The following is a 16,928-nucleotide window of genomic DNA, read 5'->3' on the forward strand; positions in this document are numbered from 1 at the left end:
ATTAGACTACGCATGCCCAGTGTTGTATAGCGCATTACCTAAGTATCTACGAGTTGAACTAGAGAGTCCAGAGGAGAGCTCTCTCGTGCATTTTCCCGAGAATATCATACGCAAATGCCCCTCAGCTTGTCGGAATAGACAACCTACGAGATCCTCAAGAAAAACTGACTTTGCAACTCTTTCAGTGGACAGCTAACAACCCGTCTAACAAGATCCACGACTTAATTCCAGCCTCCAACAAGCCAGCATACAACCTCGTAATGAAACGGAAATATCAACTGCCATCCACCAAAACGAAGGGATCGGCTGACTCATTTATTAATAAGCGCAGCAACGAAGTCATGTATAATTAAATAGTAAAATGGATTTTTATACTTTTTTATAACTAGGATAAATTAATAGACAAGTTGTTGCGTTTTATACGATTTTTTTCCACAATTTGTTGTAAATTCACGCAATTCAGTTGTCAGACTGAAAGGTGATTTTAACAAAACGTGGTCTATCTATCGCTGGCTTTGTGTGTCTTGTTTGTCGAGAATAGAATCGATCTCGTTTTCGTAGTTATTTTTCAGTGTTGACACACTCAAATTGCCGTTTAAACTGTTGTCGTGGTTCAGGGTTTTAAGTTCGGTGTGATTTATTAAGTGGAAATATAGTGGGCACATTAATTCTACAGGTTTTACGACCTCCTTCGAAGTGTTCTGAACAGACGCGGTAGCCTGATAGCTGAGATGTTTTGGGATTAAAACCCTTTCTTGAGATCTTGTTTAACCATAATTTTCGAAGTTTGCCACCTTTGGGAATAACATAAAATGAGAGACGACTTTTATCCTTCGTCGAGCTATTGTAACAGCCAGGAACATAGCAATAAAATCCACCAACACCACCATCCTCATCACTGTCCGCCATGTCAATGTTAATGCTTACTACAACTACCGTGATACGTTGCGCACGTGACGTCATCATGCAAATGAGCTATTAATTCATAATTAGGTAATTCCAGCACTATGACGTTCCCATGTAACTAATGTAGACATGGTGTTGGTTGTTGATGGTTCTCAAATGTATCGTCTAATCAATTTGCAGCCCGACTGCAAGAAATGAAGCAACGGAACAAGCTGTATGTGCTACTTCTGAGCTATTTTGCAATATTATCTGGTTGGATTGTGGTGGCGTTCAATGGCGAACCGCACTCAAGAGTACATTTCGAAGGTATGTTCTGAGACCCGTTATCAATTATCAAATTGAAATCACACGCAAGTGCAAGATTCAGTCTTTATGTACTGAGGCATTTCTATCAGTTTTCATTCATTTTGGCATTGTATTGTCACCGCTTAAGAGGGTTGTTTTGGAAACTTCATACCCTCTTGAACAGTGTAATTCAACAATAAACCATGCCAGCCTGGAGGGCATCTCATTAACTCGAAGGTATTTTAAATCAGTTTGAAGATATTGGCATCAAAGAGCTCGGTCCTTGCTTAACTACAACAGTAATTTGAACAAAAATCAACATCATGATTGCACTTCAAAATTGTTCAATGTTTTGGCAGTTAAATATATTAAGCGTCGGGAAGTAGATGAATGTACGGAAGCCAAAAAGGGACAATCCAAAAAACATTTTGCAAATCCGAAAAAATATTGAGAATCGCTATCTTTTAGACAAATTGCAAGAGGAGGGTCATACTTCTTTGTAAGCTATTCAAGGAGAGGGTCACACGCCTTTTCCAGAATTTTTTAATGAGGATTTTTATTATGTTGCTTTCCATTTTTCTTACAGGTAAAGTTTTTCTTTTCACTTTGATTTAATTTGGTGTTTTATTATAGGGTTCTAGTTTACATTTCTACATTTCATGTATAGTATGCCATGGCACATAGTTTTCTTAGAGGAATCATGTCCTTTTCCATCTGTATTGAGATGTACGAGACTCGGGTATCGTTTCTTCAGCTTCTTGTCCTGTGGACTATCTGCTGATTAAGAAAAAAAAAATCCCAAAATTCCCCACCCCTCTCCCCCAAGAATTCACTGTTTCAATGCATAATGAGCTTTAAAGAATGCTGTAGGAGTGTTTAGATCGATAGGATAATGTTCTTTACATATGAATTTAAGATAGTGGAGGGAATTGCTATTTTTTTTGAGAATTATGCAACCCTTGATGGATAAAATCCTTATATGTTCCAGTACACAATCAGTGAGAGTAAAAAAAATTATCAGCTCAGGGTTGTTGCACTAACATAAGAATTCCTAAACCTTTCACTCCCAAGATCTTATCATCAATTCTCATCACTGTTTGCCATGCATTTTTTTATGATTTAAGTCTGGAGAATTTGGTGTTGAATCAAGCAATATCCCTGAGATTGCTTTTTTCATCTCACTACCTTTCTTCTTGGCAATTTATTGATATAAACTGTGAGGAAAAATTATTCATTGATCACTTTGAGGGTGATTGGGTGTAAGCTTTTTGAACTAACTTTAAAGGAAATATAGGCTTTACACATAACAGCTAGAAGATTTTGTTAATTATAGTCAGATCTTGCCAGTTAAAGGGTGAAGAAGCAGGAGTCTGCACTTATTATGTTTGTTTTTGATTTCTGGTTAAGTAAGGAACAAAGGAAGCAAAGTTTTGTCAATTAATTCTGTTACCTTCGTAGTTGTCAACCACCACATGGAGACACTGAAAACAGGAGGGATAGAGAGTGGAAACTACTCGGTGTTGTCAGTTGATGGCAAGTATAATCAACTACTTGTAGGAGCAAGGTGAGTTATCATAGGCTAAAACACTTTTTTATGGTGCCATAATGTCCTGATTTTTAATACTCATTTTCTGCTGTATTATTGTTTTGTTAGACGTATTGAAGTGGACAGTGCATTTGTTTAATATGTTATGTTTTGCAGAGAAAATGCATTCCTAGTGGATCTTGGAGACATAAATAGTTTTGAAGTAAGGGCTAAATTTTTGGCAGTACTGTTTTTAGACGCTGTTCCGAGATTAAAGTTTAAGTTTGGTGTGTTTTTAATGAGTACTAATAACTTTATTTGTCTATCTCATACAGTCCTGGAATTTGACCAGCCCAAGCCTTGGATGTGATAAAGGACAGGTGGATATAACAATTGTTAATTAAACAGCTTCAAATGATAAATTGTTATACAATATTTGCACATTTTGTGAGCTTCATGATTGATTGCTGTTAGATTAACACCAACTCTTTTTCAGTAAAATGTGAAGCAATTTATGACTTGGCTTTTCAGAATTCACCCTGTTATAGGGATGGATCCCAGAAGTTTAACAGAATGGGAAGGAGGAAGCCGAGGGAGCTAGGGGTTTAGTAATCAAGGAATTCCAGTCTTTAATTGAGGGTGTGTGAGGGAGGTTGAGGGCTTGTTGTGGAATAATTTAGCAAATGTTTGCTGTCTTGTAATGAAACTACAGGGTATAGCCATGAATGTCTACCTTCCCATCTATGTTCCTCAAAACACTTACAAGTACTACATTCCAAAATCTAAAATGTTCTTTGTTTTGAAATTTCCTTGTGAAACCTTGACTCTAAAAGGACCATAATGTGAGATCTGCATTGTATGTGAGATGATAGGGATGCTATTATTTTTCATCGGAGACTTTTTTGTTTGTCACTATACCCTCCACAACCCTTGTGAGTCCATCATAGCCTGGAAGTTAATTAGTCAGTTATGTAAATTATCCCAGATATTTTTGCCTGATTGAATGCTGTTATTGTCTTGCTGTTATCTTTATAAGTGTTGTCTATCACATCTTGATTGCAGAATGGTTCTTGTCATAACTATGTGAAGTTAATGCTGCCATTTGAGGAGAGGATATTTATCTGTCTGACAGTGGGCTGCACCTGGAGAAATGTAATTAATTATTTGCCATCTAATTGAAGCAATCCAGATAAAAAGGAACTAACGAGAGAGCCTTTTGTGCAACAGGTTCTCAGTTCCCTGAAAAACAGGAAAATTTGAAACCTCTATCTCCTGTCAATGAAGATTATTATAATTTTGATGCATTAATTGACTTCAATAAGTTAAGGTCCAGATTGGGATAAAAATGTCTGAAACTAGCAAGTCAACACTTGGGGATCAAGCTTTTAAAAAATCAGAGTTATATTAAGGGTTGAAAATAATATAGGCAAGAAGTGGCTTGCATCAGGTAATAACAAAAAGGATGTCTCAATTGGAAGGTGAAGACTTATGTCTTACTAACCCAGCCCAAGGGTTATATTGGGGAATATTGACCTGAAGTTGTGGCAGTATGGAACATTATGGCCAAAAAACTCCATTATGGCTTGAGGAAAAGAGGTGTAGAAATGTGCATATTTAAATGGTGATTTATTCTTCTTTTTTTTTTTTTTTTGAGAATTTCTGCTCTAAATCACTCAACAGTCTCTCTGTTGTTTTCAGAGGACAAATTTGGATGCAGCTCCAGGCAGAGATAGAAATCAGAATGTGTTTATAAATGATGAAAAGTATCATAGCAGACCAAGTCAAAATGACACGGGTGTCATAACAGGTTTGTGTTAAGATGACTGTGAGCATTTGAGAAGAACACTAGTGAACCTTTATTTGGGTGAAATCCCATCATGCATCACAGATCTTGAGAAATCCTCAGAAAGCTAGGTTAATGTTCTCTGGCTATGGAAATAAAATGTGTGCACAAGAAAGGATATGATTAATTTTGAAAGAAAATTTAAGTGTTGTCTTATGATGTCTGTATGATGTATAAACGACAGGGCCCAATAATTTTGAGTGGATGGTGCTATCCATTGTATAAATCATGGTCTAGTGCATAAGTGGTAACAAAATGTACTTTGCTAACCACTGAAAAGAGACTTGTGCAGTGGATAGTGTTATCCAGCCTTCCAACAACTGGAGCCATACAAACAAGGTGTAAAGATCTGTTTATTTCAAACTAGGTTACAATTTATGTCTTAAAATTTTAACTACCAACAAATAAGTAGACATTACAATTATCATAAAAAAACAAACCTAGAAAATCAAAGAACAGTAGGAAATTATTGACAAAATGAATTTGGCAGTTAAGATGAGCTTTACATTTTGTTGCCCTTGTGGAGTGGTTGCTATTGTTGTAGAGATTTAAAACTAAAAGTGAATGCAAAGACTGTTTGCTGGGTCAGTAATAGTGACTCTTGCCGGGAAATGGACCCTAGCATAGGTTCTGGTTTTATGATCTGCAGTACAAAACTATATTCTGGTTCTTTCATATTCCATTCTTCTTAATAATGCCTCCTACATATAAATAACATAACTGGCACTGATGAGTCTGTATGTATCTTGATTAAACACCAAATTCTTGCTATTGATTTGGCAAAGAGATGAGTACAAGCAGCTGGAGGGAGAATTAACAATCAAATCTTGAGGCTTGAAAAGTTCAGTAATGTTTTAATTGGGTTCTGCATCTGGAACAACACAAATGGTATGCGAATTGTGGATAATTTGAAATAGGGTAGTTAAAAATGCCTGATTCTAAACTTTTAAGTTTTCTGCTTTGTTTGGTTTTTACAGAAGATGGAAGAGTCTTCAGAGGAACAATAAATATGGCAACAAGATTATCCATGATTTATAGTAAGAGTTTTAAGCCCAGAATTGGAGAACTGGCCACTGATTTTACGTCTGAAAGAGACCTTTACTCTGGTAAGTTTGATCAATATTTTGGTTTGAGTAATAAGTGTCAATAAATAATGCCAGGAGTAGTTGCAAAGGGTAGCTGCAAATGCAGTTCTATTTGTTTACATTTACATGCCCTCCATGGTTTGGTGAAGACCCTCCTTATGCATCAGTGATGGTCAGGATTCAAAAGATATTTGTTGTCATGGCAGTGAAGTCTTGATAAGTGTTATTTGCATGCACAATGTGTGCAAGAACATGATGCAGAGAAATTTGCATCCTCAGAAGTAATTGTTCTTCCAGCTATATTTTATGACATTTTCATCACTTAATCTTTTTAAACTTTTATTCATGTAGATGTACATTTTGTCAAGAGTTTCATCATTGGGAATTACGTGTATGTCTTTTTTCGTGAGGGAACATTGGAATGCACAAGCTGTGGAAAGTATAAAGTCTCCAGGGTAGCACGTATATGTAAGGTACTAGAAGCAAATTTTTTGTTATTGTAACATATCTGTACCAAGTATCTGTGAAGTAAAATCTGCCAGTGAGTTTTGAATAAATTAATTGTTGTAGTATGGCAGCCAATTAATTGAAGCATGCTAGATAAATGACAAATAACAATGATTATAGATATAATGAGATGACCAGTACTGCCCTGTCCGGGCTTTCATCAAAAAACATTTAACAGAGGTGGGTGGCTCAGTGTATGTTAAAGGCCCTTCAAGATGCAAGATGATGAAAATGTAAGGAGAAAGAAATCAATAGAAAGAGCAGTGGTCCTTAATGATAAAGTGCTTATTTGTGAGTCATGACCAAGAGCCATTGTATTTTCCCCTCTGTCCAAACTTCACTATGTCATTAAGTTATAATGTTTTATTGATGTTCTTCATTAATAGAAATTTCTCTTTCTCTTTATTAGGGTGACTATGGTGGTCAGTTTAAACTCAGAAAGTTATTTATAACGTACCAGAAGGCCAAACTTATTTGTTCTGATGGAGGAGAATATCCAGTTTATTTCAACGAAATTCGTAAGTGACCTTTACTATTAAATATGGCATAGTATATAGATTTAGCCAAGCCTAAAAGCGGAGCTCTCATTTTTTTCCCGCATGTCTCAAGGGTACAACGCCTTGCCCTGGCCAGGACTAGAACCCGGGTCGTCCAACTCAGAGCCCAGTGCACTGATCACTAGACTACTGGACAAAGCCGTGGCGTTGGTGTGCCCACGATACAGTTGATCATGCATGTTAAAAGTAGCATCTTGTATAGTTGTACGGTCGTACGGTCGTACGGTCGTACGGTCGTACGGTCGTACGGTCGTACGGTCGTACGGTCGTACGGTCGTACGGTCGTACGGTCGTACGGTCGTACGGTCGTACGGTCGTACGGTCGTACGGTACGTATGGGTTACTACTACTATTTTGTATAATTATGGGGCTATGCTCTGCGAGTTCCGCTATTACTATGTAATGCTGAGAAGGAAACTTGATGGTAATTAAGGCAGCTAGGGGATGATATTGATGTGCCATTTAGATTGACCTAACCCATTGTACCCAGCTAACATTAGTAAGCATATTCTTCAAACTCATGCATTTCCTAGGGTGCTGACAAGGAGAATTAGTTTAACACTCAAGAGCTTCTTTAAGTTGGTGATCATCTTTTGTATTTTCATAACCTTAAGTTATGATTTGGGGGTGATATTGTCAGGATCTTTTAATAGGTGATCATTTCCTTTATTCTTATGATCTCAATGTATGATTTGGGCATGATGTTGTCAAGAGAAATTAGATGCTAGTCACTCTAAAAGGTTAACAGTTTAACTCCCATGAGTGACCAAGACAGAATTTCTCCTTACAATATCAATACAATGTCAAGCAGACAAGGGATGAGAATAAAGAAAAATAGAAATTAAGGGAATATAAGTTGACCCAATACCAAATTCTCCAAACCAACATCAGCAGAACTGTATGGTAGACAGTAAGGAGAATTGCTAATGTGATTTTGGGAGTGAAAAGGTTAATACAGTACAAAATACGTATTGACTCATGAGGAAATAATTAAGGCCTTTTCTGTGGTGTAATACAGCAAAGAAAACTGACTTTGTTAAATTATTTCTTTGGCAGAGGATGTTTGGTGGGATTCAGAAACCAACCTGTTTCATGCAATTTTCACCTCTCATCCGTAAGTATTTTATAAGTTCCATTCTGCTCTTGGGTAGCTATTGTTGATGGAAATACAAGAATTAAATGAGAAAAAGGTACAGATAAATTTTTCTTTGGGTGTGGTCTTCTTTAGTAGAGGATCATTTCCTTTATTCGCGTGGCTTCAGTGTGAGATTCGGGGGTAACTTTGTAAAGAAAAATTTAATACCAATCACTCTTATGGGTCAAAGGGTTATTTTTGTAGGTCAGTAAAGAATTGCATACTTTCCACTTTCCACTTTCCAAATCCAGAGCTTGCATCTGGGGGTTAGCAAATAATGACACTACCCTCTTCCTACGAAGGGAAAAAACAATTGAAAATTACAAAAAACATTGAAGGAGATGAATTACCTAAATTACTGCGAGCTAGTTTATTTACTCACTAGTAATACCCATTTGAATTTTCTTTCACGTCTTTCTCCAGCAATGGCCCGTCATCATCAGCGATATGTGTGTACAATTTGACGGATGTCAACAATGTTTTTCACACGAGTCCTCTCAAGAGTAGAGAGGCAGGAAGTGGAAAGTGGGTGACCTTGGAGAACAAATTTAGAAAGTATTTTGCGGGGGTAAGTGATAACACAGGCAACCTACTGTTGAAAAAAGGGGGGGGAAAGTCTTGTTACTTGTAACCCTTTTACTCCCAAATAACTGAAGACATGTTCCAATTGAAGGACAGTGGGTTTCTTGGGAGCCTGTTCTGATAATTACAGTACAGAAGGAAGCGTTAAACCGAGTAGGTCCCACCCTCTCTCTTCCGTTTTGCTTTTTCCTTTTACTTACAAGTAAAGATACTAACACAAATAACTAATAAACAATGTGGTAAATGTTTATTTTCTTCAGTGCAAAATAAACAAGACGTACTTGATTCCTAAACCCCGTCCAGTCCCAGACGGTTTGATGGGAACGAAGAACATGCTTTTTAAAGTGTATCGAGACCTCTTGCACGATCCTCTTATGCGTGATCCAGTGCTACCCACCAGCCTCGACTCGGTTCAAAACCAAGGGAACAAAGCCTGGTTTGTCAAAGATGGGATCAGGTTTGTTCACGAATGTACCGTGACTCGATACTCGAGGATCTTTGTTACCTTTCCATGTGAAACATTTTGCTCTTTTTATTCTAATTTCACAATATCTAATGTAGTGGTATCGTAAAGTGCTTTTGATGTAACATTATTACAAGAACTTTATAGGTATGAAATAACTATTATTATCATTATTAATAGCATTATTATCATTGTCACACTTGTCTGCTGTCACGTTGTCACGCATGTTGTTAGTTACTGTTATAAGAACCCCTGGAAAAGAAGGAAAATAAATGAAAAAAAAAGCATCACCCCTAAAATTTGCGTTTTCTTGTCTGGCATTGAATATAAATCGTCAACATTATCTATGAAGAAATTTGTGCGAAGTATAATAAGTGCTAGGTAATTACACATAGAATATCGTAAAGAGAAGTCTACTTACTCCTGTTTAAAAACTCAATCAAAGCCACTGGTAAGAGAAAAACAAAATTTTTTTCCTGAATAGTTTTTAAAGCTAAAAGATGAAAATTGGATACCAGTGTATCGTAGATTATCGTTACAATTACCTATGTAAGGATTATCGTTCCTTAGAAAAATGACTACCTCAAATAGTGACTGAACGTGTCCTTAACAGTCGCCGATTAGTACTCATAGTAAATTTCTTTTTTGCGGTAGGATGACAGCCATTGTTCTGGACAAAGTTGGCGAACACACTGTTGTATACACATCAACAGGTAAATTCAACATACCTGGCACCTGGTATTGCGAGATAGAGGTGCACTACTTCTTAAATCCGGGGTTGTAAGATACAATAAATCGCTTTATGATTTGGATGTGTTCAAACCAAAAAGAAAGTAATCATTTCAACCAATCACGTAACTAATAAGAACTCATGGTAAATACGCACTAACGGTTCCAAGCGCGGGAAAACGCAGGTAATAAATATCTTACATTTGATTGGAAAGGGCGATGGTGGGAGTTCTCTTGGCCATGCACAATGCGCTGTGAAGCATACCTTATACAATTCTGTCGGGACAAGTTTTAAAACTCTTTTTAAAATGTCCCCAGAAGTGTTTGAGGAGTGCTTACTTCGAAAAGTTTTCTTGGAGAACTCCAAACGTACTAAACTGTCTCCAGCCTCATCGGCACAAGTAGCAGAGTGCTAGCTCAAAGATAATGAAATTTATTTTTGTAGACCGAGGATCTGTGCTTAAAATTTCACAAGTTGCTGGCCTTCTTCAACCCTGCCTTCTCACCGAAATCGACCTTTTTCCGGTGAGTATTGTGGCCGTAAAAATTTCTTAAGGTCGATCGGTCTTGTCTGAAAAGAACTGTTGTCGGTGGCAGTGGCTGGTGTTTCGATCAACAACCTGAGCAGAAGTCATCATCAGCGTCGAGGTGACTTCCGCCCCCACTGAGATTGTCAAATCGTCAGTAGTAGTTACTGGGGGACTGGAATCAATTTCTAGAAAATACTGAAGTGACTCCAATGTGACTACCTGCGAGTCGAAAATCAAGGTTTGATGAATCTGAAATGGACAAATTCTTTATTTGTTTTAGATCAACAGACAAGAAGTCATAAAAGCTATGACGATTGATCCAAAACAAGTAAGATAATGTCTCATAATTACTAGTAAATGTGAATTTCAACTGAGTAGTTAAAGTGTCGTCCTAGAGGTTTGTGATTGGTTGTTCATCGTTGTGTTTTAGTCTGTGGTTGGTTATTCAACGTCGTATTTTTGGTTTTATTTACAGCATGTCCTGTACCTTGGCTCAGACACAGCTCTTAAAAAGTTGAGGTTGAAGCAGTGTGGCAATCACACGGACCATAGGTGATTGGTACAGTTCAAACTAAAACAAGAAAAAGGAATAGGTTTTGGCTCTTTCGGAGAATTTGAATTTTGCTCTCTTTCCTGATGAGTTTCCTCCATTAGCTATGGCTTAACTATGCAAGTACAGTAGTTACCGCTTTATTTCTGATACCATCTTGGTATTTCAGGTCCTGTTCATCTGCTATTGATCCTCATTGTACATGGATGAAGAAAACAAGGCGTTGTGTTTCAGTTCTATCTTTAAGGTCAGTAACATCAATTAAAAAAAAAATTCTAAACAAATTTTACGAGTGGACTCTGTAATGATCCCCAAATCTTCTCAAACCTTACCTCGGGTGGAGAACCGTGCGTTCTGCAGAGCTAAGTAATGAGGACAAGTTCACAGACTAGCCAAGGGCGCCCTGGCAATAAGTGCATCCGATGTGATTTTCTAAAATCCTTGCTTTTTTTATTACTCTTTTCAGAGAGGAATTGGGAAAAGGCTGGAGTACTTGTCCAAAGAAAATAGGTCAGTGTCAATTAAGTGCTCTGTTGAAAGTGATCAAGTTGTTACTTCCCCTAACAGTATCAAGACGTTACCTTGCAACCAGTTGATGAGAACAGAGGAAATGGTCAGTTAGAGGGTCTTGAATGATAAAGAACCAAATTCTCGTACCTAAGTTATGCAGACAGGTGTTGCAGTTAGAAGGGAGAATTCTGAATGAGATCTACATTTTGATTAAAATGTTTCCAAAGAAATTCCGATCTTATGGAGTATAAGTCTCCAATCCGGCCACTTTAGGATTGTCACCCAATGGATGTTAAGCAGATGCCAGTGAAAGTAAATTTCAGTGCTAAATTATCAAACAACAACAACAATAACAAAAACAACAACAACAGCAACAACAACAAAATAGATACAAAATCGTTCTTGCATATATTTATTTTGGAAGCATCAATAGAAACAGCAAAACAACCACAACAACAACAACAAAAAAAATAAAGAACATCAACAGAAGAAGGCTTTGTTCCTGTAAAACGCTTATTTGAGAAAAAGTCGTCCGAAACTCCTTTTTGTGCATGTGTTTTTTTCTACAAATTACATTATTCATCACGTCTTCACTTCATCTTCTCCACCAATCAGATGCAAGTTCAAAATCATTCACGAGTTTGTCACCTGCACTCTTCCGTGTCAAGCATTGCTTCAAACTCTCATTGGCCTAATGTGTTGGGGCGTGTCTCTTTATTGTTCGCGCTTCTTGTTGCAAATCGCTCCATTTTCAGTTTACGCAATGTTCTGTTGTAACAAATGAAAATTTAAATTACATCTTCACGAGAGAGCAGGCGGAAAATTGTGAGATCCTCTTCTGTGTGATGGCTGGTCGGGTGTAGTTTACTTGGAGTAAAGAAAAAACACTCTTGCACGTAATTAACCTTTGTGGATTGCATGCGAATAGTAAAGTTAACTGCTAATGTCTGTTTAAACGCAAGCTATGTACATGGTGCAGCTGATATTTGAAGAGCTCTCGGGCAAAGTTGTGATATTTTTCCTGTGTTAGAGGGAGAATGGAAAGCTTGGCGCGATTGGGGTCAGTGTTCTGGGGAAGGATTTCAAATAAGAAGAAGAGACTGTAAAGTGGAGCCTTGTGTTGGAGAAAGGTTGCAAGAAAGAAGCTGTGAGCCAACTTCACACAGCAACTGTAAAGGTCAGCTGTAAAGATTGACTTTGTCGAAGACTATATTCTCGGTGTGATCTGCAGTATAGCCTCGTGACTTGAACCGCTGGACTTACTCCCGCAATGCGCTGCATTAAGCGACAAGGAGAGTTGAGTTGTATGGAATGCTTGTTTCCCATCCCAGGCAATTCGCCTGCACCCAGTCGTATTCTTGGGCGGAGAGAGAGGCACTGTGAGTGTTGAATGTGTTGCTCGACAACCTGACACAGTGAATCGGCCAGGCCTCGAACCTGGACCTCTCGAAGCGGAATCCAGTGCGCTTCGCATTAGGCTGCTGCGTGTGGGGTCTGGAGCAGCGTTTTTTAAAACGCTATAACTGAAATGATGGTTCTTTGGTACCTCGCAAAAGGCATCTTTTTTTCATTAGGCGCGGCTTTTGGAGCATCTACGTACCTGCGTAACGCATATTGAATGTTTCGCACAATGTTAAATGGACGATAGTGGTGTTAGATGGTTCCTTAAAAGGCTTTGTTTTTTCGCGGTTAGGTGAACTCGACACTAATAGCTGGGACGTGTGGTCTGTGTGCGAGTGTAATCATGATCTAAAACTGCCTGACGGGAGTGGTGTCACGTCTCGGCAACTTAAGTGCCGAAGGGACTGTCCCAACTCAGTGGAATGTCCTAATACCGTCCAGTACGGAACTTGCAATTGTAGTACTGGTAAGTTGAATATCTGAGATGGTCTCCGCAAAGTTTGCATCAAAAGCGTGAGACAAAAGGAATAAACTTTTCAGAGAATTTTTATTAAGTAAAGTTTTTTGAAGCAGGCCACACGGCTTGTTCCAGACATTTTACCTATCTACCGACAGTCATTTTGTCGCTGTTTGTCACGGTTTTTGCTCTAGCCAAACTCGATTTGAATAAATTTTCGTCACCTTTCGAGTCTTCGTCTTGGCGAGTGAGTGAGATCAACAGTAGTTGAGATGTCACGCAACGCCATTTCTGGAGGGTTAGGGGCGAGTGTTGTGTGACATCTCAAAAAATGGCTGTGAGGCAGACTCAAGTTGTTAGTGACTGTTATTTACACCAACTTACATTTACGTCACAATAGAAATGACTAACTACATATGAGAGAGAAAGAGTCGTGAATTCTAGTAAAACGTTTAGAATACGCCTGGTGATTTTTACCCTTGTTCAGATTGGTCGATTTTTACCCTTGGTCAGGTTGACCAAAAAATGCTGTAAATATTGTGAGTCCATCACGAAATGTCGTTTTACGCGTTGATCACGCTTACTGAAGAGTGAACTGTTAACCATTTAACTCCCAGTAGTGAGTAAAATATAACTTATAATACCAATACATAATCCAGCAAACAGGTAACGAGAATACCAAACTTATCAGGTAGAAGTTCCTATCTTGATATATAGATAGTTGTGGTAGTTTTGCACATCTGAATGTGATTTTTGATGCGAATCGTTTCAAGTGTGAGACAGATTTAAACTATATATCTATATACATTTTTGAATTGCAGCCGTCTCCGGAACTGACACGGTAGCGGTTGCCATCGGGCTGATAATTGGCGTTGTGCTGATCATCGGCGTTGTGCTGATCATCTTGGTAGTTCCGGGTTATTGTTACCTCAAACGAAAACAGCAGGAACAACCGACATCATACGATGTTCCAAAAACTCCTTAACGTAGTTCTCTAAACAGTGATTGTCTATATGCGCAAGTCGTAAAAGAGAGAGGTGTATCAATGGGAGGTCATCCATCCTCAGAAAGTCAAACTAAATAAAAGAGCAGAAACTCTAGAAAAACGCGTTTACCATTTAAAGTGTTCAATCAGTTCAAAAAAGAGCGTGTTCCTCTCAGCGAAAGTGAATAGCGTAGTGAATTATACGGAGATGTTATGTCGACCGTTGTCAGGAGCCCATTACTTGTGTAAGTAATGGGCTCCTGCAGTTGTAAACAATTTTTCTCTTTAACACCTTTAGGAGTCCGTTCTCATTTGTAGACTGGCTAGAGCGCATGATACGTTTCGAAACTCATCAACATTTATCAGCAATTTAGTTTGATGACATTTTGATGTTGCGCGATCATTAAAGCTGTTTTCCTACGGAAGACTTCATTCCGCTCTAAACGGGCGTCAATTTTCACTTTTCTTGCTAAAAATTAAACTGAAATGGCGTACAAGACAACTCTCCTTTGGGAAGAAACTGTATATCCTATATCGTTCGTGACATATGTTCAATGCGCAGCGTTTCATAAATACGTAAGAATTTATTCATCTATTTATTGTATAAATAATCGTTTGGCATTTTCTAGTTTTTTTTTACAAAAAAAAATAACTATGTTAGCGTGTAGAGTGGTATGTTGCTCGCACCAATCAGATCGCCGCATTAGGATATGTATCTCACTAATCAGGTCGCCGCAGTAGGGTATGTATCTCGCACCGATCAGATTGTCGCATTAGGGTATGTATCTCGCACCAATCGGATTGCCGCATTTGGATATCTTACACCAATCACAGCGTTTGGGTATTGTTTTCTTGCAAATGATATCATAGATGAGGGGGCTGTGCACAAAGAATGACGTAATCAGAAACTTTGGGCTCATCTGTTAAGTGTAATGGTTTGTGGCCTTCGTAAGAGCCTCGTCGATTAAGGTCAAGATTTATCGGGATATGAAAGGTTGGTATTTAAATTTTTAAGTTAAAACGTGTCTTTTCCGCTCTCATATTCACAACGCTTACGCCAAACAACTTACATTCCATCACCTACCATGAAAACAACGTCTTAAGTCAAACCATAACATACTCGATCATTGCACTACATGAAGATTTAGGAATTTTTCACGTGCTTGAATTGTATTCAACCAATCAAATTCCATTTTGCCACATTGGACTTCACTCTATCACTTTTTATTTTCTTGTAAACAGCCTGCATTTTATCACTAATTTATTGTCCAACCCCACCGAAAAAAAATCCTCTTGAAACTAAATGCAACTGATATTGAGTTTTCCACGCCATTCTCCCGCGTTTGACTTTTTCTACGAATGAAAGTCGCTTTAAGCTACCTTGGACTGATCCAATTGCGTGTTAATTCCTTGTAAAACAACCTGCATTTTATCACGTATTTCACACACAGAGGGCAAAGTCCAGATAAGCAACAACCAATCAAGGAGCCCTCTTTTAATTATTATCTTTTTCTCTTGGTCAATGTATCTTCACAGATACATTGATCGCTAAATATATCTTTGGTTAGGTTCTATTGGAGGTAAAACAGAGTTTCAGTTTGCTTTTCGTAGTAAAATCACGCGGAATTATATTTTTGAGGTAACTAACTGTAGACGAATAATTTTGATTTTCTCTCTGTTGAAGGAGCAGCAATAAGAGTAGTCTCTTTCGCAACCGTTTTTTGGTCTCGTCACGCAACGCGCTCTCTCTCAAGCGAGAAATAAAGGGCGTTGTGTGATGAGTCCAAACAACGGCTGCGAAGGAGACAACAGTAAGCGTGGCACCGATGCAGTTCACTTTTACTTAGAATTATTTCGACAATAGAGACTGTAGATCACATGATATCTGTGTGAGTTCAGTTAAATTAGGTTTTTTTCTGTCGTTCTGCGATATTTTCGTTTTTTGAAAGTTATACTCTTCAGTGACAAAAATGATTACATTAAGTAGACGAACTGTCCCCTCAACCCACCCCGGCTTATGTTTTAGAATTGGAGAGAGTCCAAATTTCTCGCTGAATTTCGTCATGTTTAGTTAGTTGTATATGTGACGACCAATTGTTTGTATATTGCATAGAATGTTATATAATAAAAGAAATAAAACGCTAGAGAATGAATAACCATTTTGCATCTTCTCGTCACGTAACCTGTTCTACCCGAAAACCAAGGTGTAGCTGACAAGAAACTAATTTTTATTTTCGTTAAGCTGGGAATCGGATAAAGGGAATTAAGAAAAGGTTTGTTTGCTGCGTGCAAGCTGAGTGAATCTGTGAGTTAACGAGAAAATAATTCTCATTCTTATTCGTATACGATGAGAGAGAGAATCCTATGGATTTGCTCATTTCCTTTTTGGAGATTCTATCTACAGTAAAAGTTTTCGCAAAGATGAGTGATTACAATTGTACAGTAGAGAATCACGTGTAAATAAAAATGACCAGCTAGATTGGAGGAGGTCGTGTAACTCCACTCTGCAAAATTGTACTCTGTTGATTTGTTTGTGTCTACATCTTTACGAGACAATCCTTGTTTGTGTCAATTATATTGAGGGGAGTTTATTTGTAGAAAAAAAAGTGGTCGCTAGTAATTTTTGAGAACGTAAAAATACCTAGTTCTACGCCGTCTCACCTTCGTCTCAATGAGGGTAACACTGGTATTAAAATGGCAAGAAACTTTCTCCTCTACGATAATGACTTTTTTTTTTTTCTTATGAAGGGACCTCACTGACACTGTTCTCCGAAGGGAAATTTGTAGTTTGAATACACATTTTTTGACTGTTTGATTTTAGAATTCGCTGTGTATGGAGTTTAAAGCACTCTTCAACTGGAACTCGAAAGTTTCTGAC

At 38.0% G+C, this 16,928-nt stretch overlaps 1 protein-coding gene across 1 annotated transcript; it reads left to right on the plus strand.

Annotated features, from left to right (window-relative positions):
* The first annotated feature begins 1,084 nt into the window (after positions 1–1,084).
* On the plus strand, positions 1,085–14,155 carry LOC131791123 (semaphorin-5A). Its single transcript, XM_066173619.1, has 21 exons — positions 1,085–1,212; positions 2,650–2,755; positions 2,894–2,939; positions 3,052–3,096; positions 3,779–3,868; positions 4,415–4,523; positions 5,537–5,665; positions 5,996–6,117; positions 6,561–6,669; positions 7,765–7,822; positions 8,267–8,411; positions 8,686–8,882; positions 9,543–9,601; positions 10,063–10,142; positions 10,428–10,475; positions 10,623–10,699; positions 10,867–10,944; positions 11,164–11,207; positions 12,238–12,384; positions 12,901–13,074; positions 13,887–14,155. Exons 1-21 carry the CDS (start codon positions 1,101–1,103, stop codon positions 14,048–14,050), a joined length of 2,139 nt encoding a protein of 712 aa, XP_066029716.1. The 5' UTR covers positions 1,085–1,100; the 3' UTR covers positions 14,051–14,155.
* The last annotated feature ends 2,773 nt before the right edge of the window (positions 14,156–16,928 follow it).

Source organism: Pocillopora verrucosa, chromosome 10, assembly GCF_036669915.1.
Source record: "Pocillopora verrucosa isolate sample1 chromosome 10, ASM3666991v2, whole genome shotgun sequence".
Lineage (NCBI taxonomy): Eukaryota > Metazoa > Cnidaria > Anthozoa > Scleractinia > Pocilloporidae > Pocillopora > Pocillopora verrucosa.